This window comes from Ursus maritimus, unplaced genomic scaffold, assembly GCF_017311325.1.
Source record: "Ursus maritimus isolate PB19 unplaced genomic scaffold, ASM1731132v1 scaffold_14, whole genome shotgun sequence".
NCBI lineage: Eukaryota > Metazoa > Chordata > Mammalia > Carnivora > Ursidae > Ursus > Ursus maritimus.
Genome location: NW_024423786.1, coordinates 70467262 through 70481025, shown reverse-complemented (window position 1 = coordinate 70481025; position 13764 = coordinate 70467262). Strand labels below are relative to the sequence as shown.

At 60.8% G+C, this 13764-nt stretch overlaps 1 protein-coding gene across 1 annotated transcript in view; it reads right to left on the bottom strand.

The window, feature by feature from the left end:
• Nucleotides 1-7934: 7934 nt before the first annotated feature.
• Nucleotides 7935-13764, bottom strand: part of LOC121102629 (ATP-sensitive inward rectifier potassium channel 12) — a 16079-nt gene continuing 10249 nt past the window's right edge. Inside the window, exon 3 of the mRNA XM_040630179.1 lies at nt 7935-13016. Coding sequence (XP_040486113.1) covers nt 11669-12958 — 1290 coding nt within the window. The 5' untranslated portion in view covers nt 12959-13016 and the 3' untranslated portion in view covers nt 7935-11668. The remainder of the gene's footprint in view (nt 13017-13764) is intronic.

Genomic DNA, 13764 nt, shown 5'->3' with positions numbered 1-13764 from the left:
AGTTGTGTTGGTGACTGCTTTTTCTTCCCCTTTATTTTTTGTAATAAGGTATAATTGACCTACATCCATCCTTCGTTGTGAGGGGTCCCGCGAGCCGTGACGAAATGTGCATATCTGGGGCCATCGTCAAATCTGGATAGACAGCATTTCGTCACCCCTCAAAGTCGTCTCCCATCCCGCTGGAGCCCTGCCTCCTTGACACGCTCCCCTCCCCCGGGCGCTGGCAACCACTGCCGTGCTCCCCATCCCTGTAGCCTGGGCTGTTCTGGAATGCCACGTACGTAGGATCCTTCGGAGTCTGACTTCGTCGCTCAGCAGCGAGCCTTCGGGATGCCTCACGTCACACCGCGGATCAGCAGCTGTTCCCTCTCGTTGCTCAGGACGGTTCCGTCACGGGGACAGGCCGCGGCACCGTCCCTCAGGACAGGTGAGAGACATTTGGGTGCCTTCCTGGTTTTGGCAATTACAACTAAAGCTGTTAGGTCTTTGTGTGGAAATGAGTTTTCGTTTCTCTCGAGCAGCGTGTTCAAGAGGAGTGGCTGGCTCTGGTCTTAAGTGTATGTGTAACATCATGAGAAACTGCCAACCTGCCTTCCGACGTGGCCGTGCCATCTGCTGCATCTCCAGATGCCCAGGGATGCCATCCCTCTGGTGCAAGCCGCCTCCCCCTGCTCTTCCCCGTCCACCTGGCGGCTCACACCAAAATCCACAGCGTCAGCTGATGCCTCCGTGTCCCCACGGGCCCCTCAGCCCAACCACCAGGCAGCCTCCTAAGCCTGGCCCAAGTCCCCTCCTCTGTGCCCGCCACCACCCCGGCCGCTCTGTGCCACTTCCTCCATGGCAGCTGGAGTGATCTTCTTAAGAAGACACCCATTTCTCAGGCCTTTCTTGCTCCCCACACCTGGACCCCATCGGCAGACCCCACCCCAGCCTGTCCCTCCTCCTGTTCCAACTCTGTCCCTTTGCTGTCGCTGGTCCGGCCACCCTTGCCTCCTTCTGCTCCTCCACATGGAGCCCCAGTGCAAGGTGGCCCGCACCGCGGGTGCTCACCCCCAGACAGTGGCGATGGAGAGAGGGCCCATGTGGCCTCTCCGCGTGCTGCTGGTTCGTACTCATTTCCTCCTCACACTGCTTTGTGATTATCGGCCCCCTTTTACAGGGGAGAAAACTGAGGCACAAAGAAATTAGCTCACTGGGCTGGGGGCACAGGATTAGGGAGACGTAAAGCCAGGTCGTGCCCCGGGAGTTGGACTTTAGAGCCCATTCACACGCTCTGGACGATTTCAGGACAGGTGTGAGGGTCACCTCTCCAAGGGTCCTCTCCCCTGTGCTTTGCAGCCTCCTTTTGGCATTTATCGCCTCTTAGGCCAGGCACAGAGGGAGCACCCATGCGCCGAGTGAACGAAGGCCGCACTGCACCGGCCCTGCCTCTGACAGGGTCCTGGGGAGAGGTCACCACCACCTGACCTTTCCTGCTGCTCCATGGGGCCTCCTCGCTGGACAGACAGAGGGACAGAGGTAGCAGAAGGTTCAAGAAATGACCCCAGCCCCATCCATCTTCTATGATTGGAACTGCATGGGTGGGGGCCTCATGGTCATTTGGGGCACTTGTCTCAGAACTGGGATCCAGGGGCCCCATTCTGGGAGAAGCGGGGCTCACTGACCACCCCCCCCCCACCCCAAACAAGGCTGTTTAGCAGAGTTCATTAACGCACCTTTCATCACCTGCCCGTCCGGCCCCCGCAGCTGAGCCCAGCTCTTCTTCCAAGGGGACGGGGCAAGTGGGGCCTGGTTCTGAGCGGCTGGGGGTAGGGGTGGAGGCGTCTGTTTGTGCCGAGCCATTCCTGGGAGGGCCAGAGCCCATGGCAAGCAGCCTGTCCGTGTCTCTGAACAGTGAGGGTCTTGTGTGTCATGTGTCCCTCTGTGTGGGGCTCTGTGAGGGGCTCACCAGAGCACGTCCCTCCCAACTCACCCCTCTGACCACCAGCTTCCTGTCCTCCGCCCGCAGCCAGCGCAGCCCACCCATCCTCCAGCCTCCTGGCCTCTCTCTGCCTGCCCCTTGCAGGCTCTGCCCCCAGCAGTGGCCAGCAACAAGGGCAAGTCATTCACCTCCAAACTTCAACTGTGAAACCCCCTCTCTGCCAGGCAGGACACATAGACACGGGGCCTCCCCCTGTCAGACCCTTCCCCCCGATCCAGGAAGTGCCTGTTGTCCGAGCCCAATCCAGCCGCCTGCTCCTGCAGGAAAGTCAGTCACTGCCTGCTCCCGTGGGAAACCAGCATCCTGATGTCTAGCTCCCTAGATTAATGCTCACTCTGGAATTCCGTACGGACGGACTTAAACAGCATGCGTCCTTTTGTGTCTGGATCGTTCTGTTCGACATTGTCACTGTGCGATTCTTCCGGATTGTTCCATGCATCGGGGCTGTTCTTGCTGTGGCCGCGTAATATTCCAGTCGCACTCATATGTCTGTGTGTGTGTGTGCGTGTGTGTGCGCACGCGTCTGTGGGTCTGTGCCCTGGTAGGAGGCTGCACCACCTTTCAAACCCTTTCAAACATTTTCTAGCTAGTCCGTGAGTTCACCAGACAAGTCGTTGGCACCTGCAGGAGCGGCCCCCATCTGTGTCCCCCCCACCGCCATCCTGTATGTGTGTTGCAGACCCCACCTCATCGAGCCCCTGGGCAGCGTCTTCCGGAGCCCCGAGGCAGCGAGGAGAGGTAAAAGGCCTCAGAGGTCGCATGGTTGTACCTGTTGTGAATAGCTGGGTTTGTGTCATACACCACCTGTGCAACTGGACTGCTCCAGAGCCTGGCCTGGAGCCCGGTCCTGGCCCAAAGCTGCCATCTCAGAATTCCAGCCCAACCTCTGTACCAAGCCTCAGCCAGGAGTAAGAATGGCCCCAGGCCTCAGCAATGATCTCAGCATTGATTCAGGAAGGAAAAGAAAGAGCTCTGTGGCACCTGGGCCGGCCCAGCTCTCCGGGCCGTAAGAAAGCATCATTGCTTGAAGTCAGACTGTGGACGTGGCCCAGGGCGGGGCTGTAGCCGGTAGCGTCAGGGAGGATGGAACCAGGCGCCAGGTCACCGATTTGCTCCGTTTTTGTCCAAATGGTCCATCTGCGGGAGCATCCTCCCCGCAGTGCGTCAGGGGACCCGTGGGGTCAGGGAGCCCAGTTCCCCAGACCCACAGCCGGGGGACTCTCAAGCCTTGCCCAGGTGAAGAAGAGCAACAGGGGCCTGGGGGCCAGAGAGGAGACAAGCAGTCATCCAAGAAGCGATGACGGTGCCTGGAGCAGTAGCAGGGGGAGGGAGAAACACCGTCAGGCTAAACAAATTTTAGAGATTAAAAAGGTCAGGGTGTGACGCTAGAGCGGGCCGGGCCGCGAGGAGAGAAAGGGGCATCAAAACCCTGGCGTCAGCTGCAGGACGGGCGCTGGCCCACTCCTCTGCTCCTTGAACCTCAGCCCCTCATCCCTACAACGGTCCTGAGATGCTCTCAGCATCCTTTCGAGTTCCTCGGCCCTGACTTCTCCGCTGCGTGCGTCCGGGCGCGGGCTAGCAAACTCCTCTTTGCGTTTCTCTCCCTGTTCACCTTTTGTGCGTCTCATTTGCCTGGCACCAGGTAGAGAACCTAAGAGGGCAGAAGCGAGAAGAACTTTCCTCTCCTACATTGCAGAGGGGCCTCGCTGTAGGGAAGGGCAGGCCCCCTCATCACCCCCCCCTGCAAGGGGGCTGAGAGCCTAGCTTGGGGGTTTCACTCCCAAACCTCCAGGGCTCCATCCCCCGGCCCTGCAGGACACCTCCCAGGATAAGGAGCAGCAGTTCTTGGAGTGGCCACCCCACGACAGCAGAGCCTTATCTGGGATGCGTTAGAGCCGCAGTTTCCGGCCTGTCCCAGGTCGGCGGCATCCGAGGGAGGCTCCCGACGCAGCCGGCAGCTCGCAGCACGCTGCCCCCCGGCTAAGAGCCGTCCCTGCATTTCCCCACGATGGGGAAGGACTCAGAAGAAGAGTAGTATTTCATGGCATGTGAAAATTATAGGAAATTCACATGTCAGTGTCCATACATGAGGTTTTGCTGGAGCACAGTCCCTAATAACTAATGGATTTTATCGGAAGCCGTTAGCGTCTATACTGTCTATGGCGGCTTCCGTCCCACGGCGGCAGCGCCTGCAGCCCCGACAAACCTCACGGCCTGCAAATTTCTGAAATATCAACTATCACGTCCTTTGCAGACAGTTTGCCTGCCCTGCCTCCCGGCACCAAGGTGGTCCCCAAACAGAAACTGCGGGGGCCTGAGCTGGGACCCCACGCCCTCAAGGGCCCGGGGATAAAGTTAAGGGCACATGCGCCTGGATGTGAAGACTGTGCATCTCCGCGTTGCTTCACCCCAAAGAGAAATTCAGGGCTCTCCTCCTTTTCGGATGGAGGCGACCAGCTGTGGCGGGGCCTGGGAGTCTGCCACGTGCAGAATGGGGGCATCGCCCCGCCCCTCGTGTTGCTGGGAGCCCCTGGCAGCGAGGCTGTGCCCATCCCCAGGGAGGTGGCAGCTGGGAAGCCACCTGGGGGGAAGGGGGGTCTTGGTCAGGGGTGCCTGGCGAGGAAACACGGCCGCTAGCCGACCACGAATGTATTTGCTCGTATTGTGATAACTGCATGTCAATGAAACGGGTTTCCTATGTGACCCTATGAGTTTTATCTCGTGCATTTCGAAATTTTACTCCATTAAATTTTATTTTATAGCACAGAAGACCGTAAAAGCCTCTGTGCGCGGGTCCGTACACCCCAAGTGTGGAGATCCGCTCGTGCAGGGATAAGGATGACAGTAGGCTCTACTGACCTCTGACTTCTGTGGTCCTTTCACAGCTGTGGGGGAGCCAAAGATTGACTGAGCCCCTACTGGGCGCCGGGTCTCGACATCCTGGGTGCTGGGCACAGCCGTGAGCCAGGCGGAACAACAGTGCCCGCTCTCCAGAGGCTGATATTCCAGGAGTGAGACGCAGCGAGGCTGCCGCATGGGCCGGAGAGAGACTGAGGGCTAGGAATGGGGGCCAGGCCCCCCACGGTCTTCCCTGCCCCTCCCCACCCCGGCCCCCACCAAGCTGCTTCCTTTTGCTTCTTCTTGTGGTCTCCCACCTCAGGGCCTTTGCTCGTGCCAGCCCCTCTCCCTGGGAATTCCTCCTCATGTACTTGGAAAGGCCGACTCATCCCATAGATCTCAGAGGAAATGTCACTTCCTTGGGGGACCCACCTCGGTCCCTCTAACCAGGCCTCCCCTTGCTTTTCCTCCCATGGCGCCCTGAGTGTGTCCCATTACCACTCAGGGATCACTCCATATTGTCATTCCTTGGTGCAGAAGGCTCTGTCCAAGCCGGGTCAGTGGAAGAAGTGAGGGCTGTAGGTTGGTGAGACCCGCGGACCCCTCTGTGCGCGGGAGGCCCACAGGACCTGTACTCCATCCACCCAACCACCCATGAGGCAAATACACAAAAAGCACATATTGTGCCGGGCGCTAGAGACCCAGCAGCGAATGAAAGAGGTGACAAGCCCCTGCCTTCGTGGCTCTCTCACACTGGGTCAGGGAAGGCTTAGGTTGGAAGGATGAGGAGGTAGATCTGAAGGGGAAGTGCTCTGGGCAGAGGAAAGCATATGCAAAGGTCCTGGGGTGAGGAGAAAAATGTAGTGTTCCCAAGGCACTAAAAGGGGGCAGGGTGCCTAGAGCAGAGGGACAGGGGGAAAGGGTGAAGAGGATGAGTTGGGTGAGGTCAGGGCAAGATGAGACAGGACGTCAGAAGCTGGAGAAGCAGTTAGGATTTTGGGATTTTAGTTTCAGTGTAGCAGGAAGCCGGGGGAGCTGCAGGCAGTGGGGTTACAAGGCCTGATTCTGGCTTTAAGACCATTCTGGTGTTGGGTGGATGGTGGCTGTAGTAGGATGGGGTATATCCTTTGAAGCCCCCACTATCCCTGGGTTGCAAACAGACAGCTCTGATCTTGGTCCTTCCACACTGAGGGAAAACCCATGTGTGATTCCCTCCGAAGTCATTGGGGACCCCACTGCAGGAGATGGACTTTTGGAAGGAGAAACTGAGTCCAGGGCAGGCCCTCTGGCTGGGCTGTCATCCTCCCGCTGGCCGAGAATCTAACCCCCGCCCTGGCCCCTGGGAGGCAGAGGAGGGGTCCAGAGCGGTTCGGTGCCTGTGAGGGTAGTGGCGTCTGGGTCAAATGAAGGCCGCAGGAGCACTGGGGGACCCCAGGCCTGGGTCGGATCCCAGCTCCCTGGAGAGTCCCTTAATGTCCCTGGACTGATTTTCTCCAAAACAGGTACAGCCGGCACTTCAGGGACCTCACACGTCAAGTCAGTGAGCGCTTAATAAACGGTCATCACCGAATCCCCCACTCCCACCCCCTTTCTACCTTTTTTAAAGCAGATTCCAACTTGGACTCATCTCATCCTTGGGGAGGCAGGAAAGTGCGGGCAAGCTGTGGGCTCACCGCACACACTGGTGTTGCTGCAACTGGGGAGGGGGGCACCTGCTCTCTCCACGTGCGCCGGCCCCACCTCGAGGGCTCGTGTTGCGTGTGCGCACGAGGCGGCTGCCGAGTCGACGTTCTTTCTCCCTCTCGTTCTTTCCACAAGGGTGTGAGCTAGCATTTATGATGAACGTCCCCTTTCTTTATAGGCACAGCGACGGAGGCCACGGCGGGAAAGGAATTCGACACAGGTCACCAAGCAAGAGAGTGGCCTGCGTTCTGACTGAGGGTCACAAGCAGGACAGGGGCGCGTCAGGGCTGCTGAGCGCCCAGGCCGTCAAGCTGGAGTCCTAGATGGTTATCAAGCGCTGACTGGGGCCCCATTCCTGTCTGTGGAACCAGTTCCCGGGGGGCGGGGGGGCCCCAGCTGGCTTCGATTTCAGTATTGGGGTACCAAGGAGGGCTCCGGGGCTAGGCGAGGGAGCTCCACCCCCAGATCAAGCTCACCACCTTCAGGGTCTGCTGTTCTCCAGGTTCAACCCAGACGAACAACCTCCAGGAAGCCGTCGTGACCTGCCCCAGCCCCTCCCGACCTCCTGTCCTTCATCCCCGCAGGTCGCCACTGCCTGGGCTTCTTATCCTGTGGTCTGGAATCATCGCCTGAATCCCGCAGAATGAAGCTTCCCTGGGGTCCCTCACTGATGCAGGGGAGTTCTCCAGGGAGGGAACTGGTTGGGGGAAAGGAAAGAGTTTTCTCTCCGTGAGCCTCTGCCAGAAGGCCACTGACACCCCAGAGACTGAGCCCCTGCTACGGGTAGAAATCTCCTTTCCCCCAGATGGGCCTCGCGTGTCTTCCTCCCTGCGTGTGCTCTCGCCCCTGCCGGCGGCACCTGTCTGCCCTCCGGCCCTCATCGCCCCAGCCTCACTGGGAGAACACCACTCCAATTCCTCCCCATCACCATGCCAGGCTGCAGGAGGGGTCCTCGGGCCCCCCTGCCCACCGCAACTTTTTGTCCTGTCACCGTGGTGAGAACCAGGGCTGCTGGCTCGCGGGGCCTCCCCGGGGGAAGGAGTCCCAGGAAAGAGCTTCTGCTCTTCTGCACACAGCACACGGCTGCGTGTAGACGTGCTCACCGAATCTTTGCAGAAGGAAAAGTGGGGATGTCCTGGGCCCAGGGAGGACAGGGCAGTGGCCCAAGGTCACATGGCTGGGGAAGTGTCGCATCCAGGGTGAGGGGGTGGGCGGGCTCACTCCAGGGCCTGTGCGGGAGAGGGTGTGCGGTCACAGGGGACTGCTGGAAGAGGGCGCTGGGGTCTGCAAGCGGGTGGGGCTCGGTCCTCTCTTGCAGGGCTCCTACCAGGACCCCCCCACCCCAGGCCCCAAGCCCCGGGTCACAGTGGGCTGAGGGAGCCCAAGAATGCCAGGCAGGGATTTGCAAACACACATCTCCACACGGTGGCACTCAAAGAGATCAAAATGCATTTAATGTGGTCTAGTCTCGTGGCCTATGTCTTTAGATATGCTATGTATTGAAAATAACATGAAAATTCTCCAGTTTCACCGTTTAAAATAGATGTGACATTCTGTGACCTCACGCAGGACAGACACCCCTGTGCAGGGGCCTCCTTCCCATCAGGCCCCCGCTCCCGCCCCCCGGCCCCGCCGGGACCCTCGGGCAGGCAGGGACCGGGGTGGGGGGAGTGGGGGGCACAGCACCAGCATGGCACGGGGGGGCGGCCACCACGTCCCAAGCAGCACACGCAGGCGCGCACGCGGACACACCGTTTCCACGGACATTCGCGTGCACACAGCCCTGCGACCTGCACACGCTCACACGTGCCCACACACACGGCCCCCAGCAGGCGGGCACCAGCCCTGCTCACAGAGCCCGGCACCGCTGCCACACAAATGCACCAGAGGCGCCCGCGTGTTCACGGGGACACACGCGCGCAGACGCCATCCGCAGGCAAGCGCTCACCCACGCGTGCGGATATTAGCTCGTGCCCGCATGCACAAAAGCCTCACGCCAGCATACGCGTTCCACGCATTCCGGCGTGGACGTGACCAGGGCAGACGGCGGGGTTCAGCTGTGCTGATGGCCACAGCCGGTGTCCGTCCTGAGCCCTGCGTGCCCAGCCTTACAGCCGGCAAGCATCACACCAATGCCCGCATACAGAACACGCACTCACACACGCGCCTGTGGGCAAGTACATAGAACCATGCGTGTGTGTGTACACACATACACACCACATATAGCTATCATCGGCCCAGACTCACACGCACACGGAGATCACCGTGGGCCCGCGTCTGCACGACACTCCCACGAACTGCGAACCCACACGCTCGTGCGGATTGCCGTAACTGCACCCATTTGCTTGAACACAGAGGAGATGACTGCACATGGGAGTCCACACACTTGGTGCTCACACACTCACACTCACACACACACACCGTCAGCACGGCCCCTTTCCCACATCAGCAGCTCCGTGTCTCAGGGAGGAGGGCACCGGAGGCCACGACCTTGGCCCATTCCAACCCCCACCCCTCCTGGTTCAGGCTGGCAAGAAACTTCTCGGAAATCTCGGTGCCTGGGAGGGGAGGGTGGGAGCAGATTGGTACACACACACACGCACACGCACACACACACACACGCACATACATGGGCACCCCCCCCAGCACACACTCCCCAGGGACGACGGAACCCTTGCTCTGCACACACACAGCTCCTCCCATCCACCCTCCCGTTTCAAGTGCACTAAAGAGGGAGACTATTTTGGTCTTTAGCACAAGCAATAAATAAATAAATAAATACAGGGAAGGAAAAAAAGAGGGCAGAAGAGTTTGAAAACGCAGCATCTGCCTTTGGCGAGAGATGAAAGGTAGCTCAGGGCTGCTCTCCCGCAGGGTCTGGGGCTGAACCATCCAGCCTGGGCCTCGGAGGGGGACAGGCCTGAGAGGAGGTGCACCGAGCCAGAGGTGGCATGGGCCTTGGGGGACCCAGAGTCCCTGGGCTCTGCTCTGGATGGTGGCAGTGGAAGCCTGGCCCACCCAGCTCTGGAAGGATCTCCAGCTGCTGGGCAGAGCAGAACGCAGGCCGGTATGCCAGCCCCAAGTGACCGGGGCCACCTCATCCTTCCCCGGCTCAGCCTGACAATCTGGGTGGGGGAGGGCAGGTAAGCCCTTCCACATCAGCCTTGCCCTGCTCCCCCCCCCCACCCCGCCCCTGGAGCTAAAATGGAGAAAGCCAGCCAGGCTCAAGGCTGGAAGCCAGGCCCCAGGCTGGGAAGGAGCAGAGGCCCCTCCAGCAGATCCTGAGAGGAAAGAGCTGCTTCCACCGCCTGAATCATCCCAGCCAGAAACGAGGGCGAGCTTGAGGCCTGGGCGGGACGCTGGGAGTCAGGCATCCCTCAGGGCATGGGCCCAGGGTGTCCGTGGGTGGGAACTGATAGCTCACGCCCAGACCCTCCAAGGCCTCTGACCTCAGGCCAGGTCTCCAGCTGCCCCAGGGGTGGGTGGAGTAGGAGGGGTAAAGCAAGAGCCCCACCCCGGGGCCCTGGCCTCTCCCTGCCTCCAGAGACCCACCCAGCCACTGCATGACCTTGCACTCTGCCTCAGTTTCCCCACTTGGGCCAGAGCCCTGAGTGCCTAGCTGTCTTGGAGGGCACGGGTTGGAGCGGCCTAGGCGGGCAGACTGGGGAGACACGTATGGGCTTTCTAATTAAGGACTTCTTTACAGGCCTGGTCATTTGAGAGGACAACATTCTTCGCTGTCCTGGGAAGGGCCTGGCCAGCTCCATCCCTGCCAGCGGTGTCCTCTGCCAAGAACAAGCCCACGTTGGGCAGCTCGTGGTCCAGGGGCCCGCTTCCGGGCCAGCAGAGCCAACAGCTCCAAAATTCTTCCTGGTGAGGGTGCCTGGATGCAAGTGCCACTCCCAGTCATCTCAGCTGACACTTCCACACCTCTTCTAAGATCATTCCTCTGCCATTCAGCCGGGACAGCCTGGCTGGGACCCACCTGCAGTGCCCCAGGTGCGGAGAGAGTGCCAGGACAGCCCTGCCTCTGAGACACACAGGCTGGCAGGGACTTCACGGTGGAATCGGGGGCAGCTGGGAGGATGGGCGAGTCTGATAAAAACAGAAACAACTAGGGCTGGCCCACCCGGGGTCTCTAAGGCACGACTCACACTGGGGACCCGTGGGAATGGGGCTGATCTGCTTCCTGGTCGTCTGGGAACCCGGCCTCCCTTCCCACGGAGCCATCTACTCCAACATTTTCTGAGCGTCCCTCACTGTGGAAGGGGTGGAGGCCACTGGGCAGAAAAGGAGAGAGAAGTAAAACAGGAAGCTCTGGGGGGAGCGGGCCCTCCACGGCAGGCAGGTCCCATATCCAGCCCTGAGACGCATCTCTAAGGTACAAAAGTCAAACTCAAAAAGCTCAAACTAGTTTTTTCCCAGCCCCTACCCCCACCTCTAGGACTCTGGAAAGCTTTTATTATGATCATTAACACGGTCTTGGTTTTTCTATCACAAACATCATCCAATCGGCCGTGAGCCGAAGGAACCGCGGCTGAGCCCCGTGCCTGCGCGTGTGGACTGCCCGCCCGGCACACCCGGCCTTCACAGAGGAGAGGCCTATCCAGCCTCGGGGAACCTCGCGGAGCCCCCATCGAACTGCCTGCATCTCGGCAGACCAATGCAATTCTAACTGTCTTTTTTTATAACCCCCACAAATTAAATATTTTGTCAATCACGTGTTAAATTTTTTTTTTTTTTTGTAAACAGTCTTACTCAAGCTAAGGTTGAGAAAGCCCAAACTGGTGTTTCTCCCCAAGTTAAAAACCAGCGGGGCGCTCTGTAGCCGCCAGCCTTCACCCGCAGAAGCTGGGTGGCTGTCGAGCCACTTCCGGGCAGGCTGCCGCTCTGCCCAGGCAGAAGGCCCTGGCTCCTGACCCGGACCCCTAGAGGCCACCTCCCTGCCCCTGCAGCTCTTCTGGCCTCCGAGGCCAGGGGCGGCCCACTCTGGCCACCCACTCTCCCGCCAACCTTACCAGGCCACTGTGAAGAAACATAAAACATCTAAAACGCTACTGAGTCTGCAACCGGGGCACCTGGCCCGTTCTGCCGAAACCCAGGGCCCTCGCGGGACGCCGGGCCTCTCCCTGGAGGGGCGGACGCTGCACCTTGGCCCATGGTGGCTCAGATCTCCGACTCCCGTCTGTAAGGCCGCTGCTCGAGGCCGCCACCCCCACCGGCCTGGGGTCTGTCAAAGTCGTGCCGGGCCTGGGGGCTGCGGCCATCCTGGTCGCCATCTGCCTCGTCCTCCTCATCGCGGCTCAGGAAGGCCAGCTCGTTCTCGTAACAGAAGGAGTTGGCGCTGGGCAGCAGGAATTTGTTCTCCACCAGGTCCTTGGCGCTGCAGCGGGGCGTGGAGGGCACCTCATAGGTCTTGTGAAAGTGGGAGTAGTCGATCTTGTACTGGTTCTTCTCCTCGAAGAGGACGGGCTCGAAGCGGTGGCCCCACAGGATCTCGTTGGCCAGGTAGGAGCTGCGGGCCTGTGTGGTCATGGCCGTGGCCTCCACCATGCCCTCCAGGATGACCACGATCTCGAAGTCATCCGTCTCCAGGTCCTGCCGGCTGATGCCGAACAGCGGGCTGGCCTCGTCGATCTCGTGCAGGATGGTGATGGGCGACACGAGGAAGATGCGGTCCAGGCCCTTGTCGAAGCCGACGTCGATGTCGATCTGGTCCAGCGGGATGTACTCGCCCTCCTCAGTGACCCGTGGCTTGATGAGCTGGGCCCGCACGTGGGCCTCCACGATGTGGCTCTTGCGCAGGTTGCCCACGCGCCACATGAGGCAGAGCTTGCCGTCGCGCAGCGCCACCACGGCGTTGTGGCTGAACAGCAGCGTCTGCGCCCGCTTCTTGGGCCGCGCCATCTTGGCCATGATGGCGCCGATCATGAAGGAGTCGATGATGCAGCCCACGATGGACTGCGCCACCACCATGAACACGGCCACCGGGCACTCCTCCGTCACACAGCGCAGCCCGTAGCCGATGGTGGTCTGCGTCTCGATGGAGAAGAGGAAGGCCGCCATGAAGCCGTGCACCTGCATCACGCAGGGCGTGCGGCCGCGGCCCTCGGCCGGCTCCAGGTCGCCGTGCGCCACGGCGATGACCCAGAAGATGACACCGAACAGCAGCCAGGAGGCGAGGAAGGCCAGCGAGAAGATGAGCAGCATGTAGCGCCAGCGGATGTCCACGCACGTGGTGAACATGTCGGCCAGGTAGCGCTGCGACTTCTCATCCATGTTGGCGAACTCGATGTTGCACTGGCCGTTCTTCTTGACGAAGCGGTTTCGGCACCGGCGCCGCGTGTGCACCTTGCCGTTGCCGAAGCCGTTGGCCCCCGACATGGTGACCAGGTGTAGCCCGTCCTCCTCCGATGACACGATACTGTAGGGGTTGGCCCTGCCGGCCGAGGTCATCCCGGGGCTGGGGGGGCCCTGGCTCGCCCCCCGGGGCCGGCTCCGCGGGGGGCGGCTCCTGCAACAGAGAAGACAGACGGGCTGGCGGAGCACCGCCCCGGCCCAGCCTTCGGCCCCCACCCAGGGCCCTCGGAGGGGCTGGAGGCCGTCTCCGCCCTAACTCCCCCCCGCCAGCCGCACTCTCCGTCCTCCCTCCTCGGCTTGGAGAACTGACACTCGATCCTCCCAGGAGCTCGGCCCCAAAACCTTGGATTCATCCGCAACCCCTCTTAGCCCCACCCCAAAGGCTGTGCTCCAGAGTATATTTACGATCCTGCCTCTTCTCCCACCCTCAGGGCCTGAGTCCCCATCATCACCCACCTGCACCAGCACGGCGGCTGCCTCGCCAGCCTCCGCGCTCCTGCCCTCACCCCAGTCCAGAGGCAGCCAAGGGGAGCCTGTCCGTCCTCTGCTCAAAGCCAGTCTCTGCCGGCACCTGCGAGGCCCGCGTGAACGGAGTCCGGGGCCCCTCGGCTCTCACCTCCAGGCTCCTCCATGCTCACCCTGCTGCAGCTCACAGCCTCCACGCTGTTCCTCAGGCCTGTCCCGCGCACTCTCCACCCGGACATCCTCCCACTGCCTCACCTCCTTCAGTCCTTGGCCTCCATGTCACAGGAGCATCTTCCTGCACCCATGGGAGACTGTAACCCTCACCCAGTCCTCACTGTAACCCCAACGCACCGACTGCCGACCTCATAACAGCAGTAACAGTAACAGGAGTGACATGCGCGGGGTTGCGCGCACCTGCCGTTCCTGTGAGACCGCTG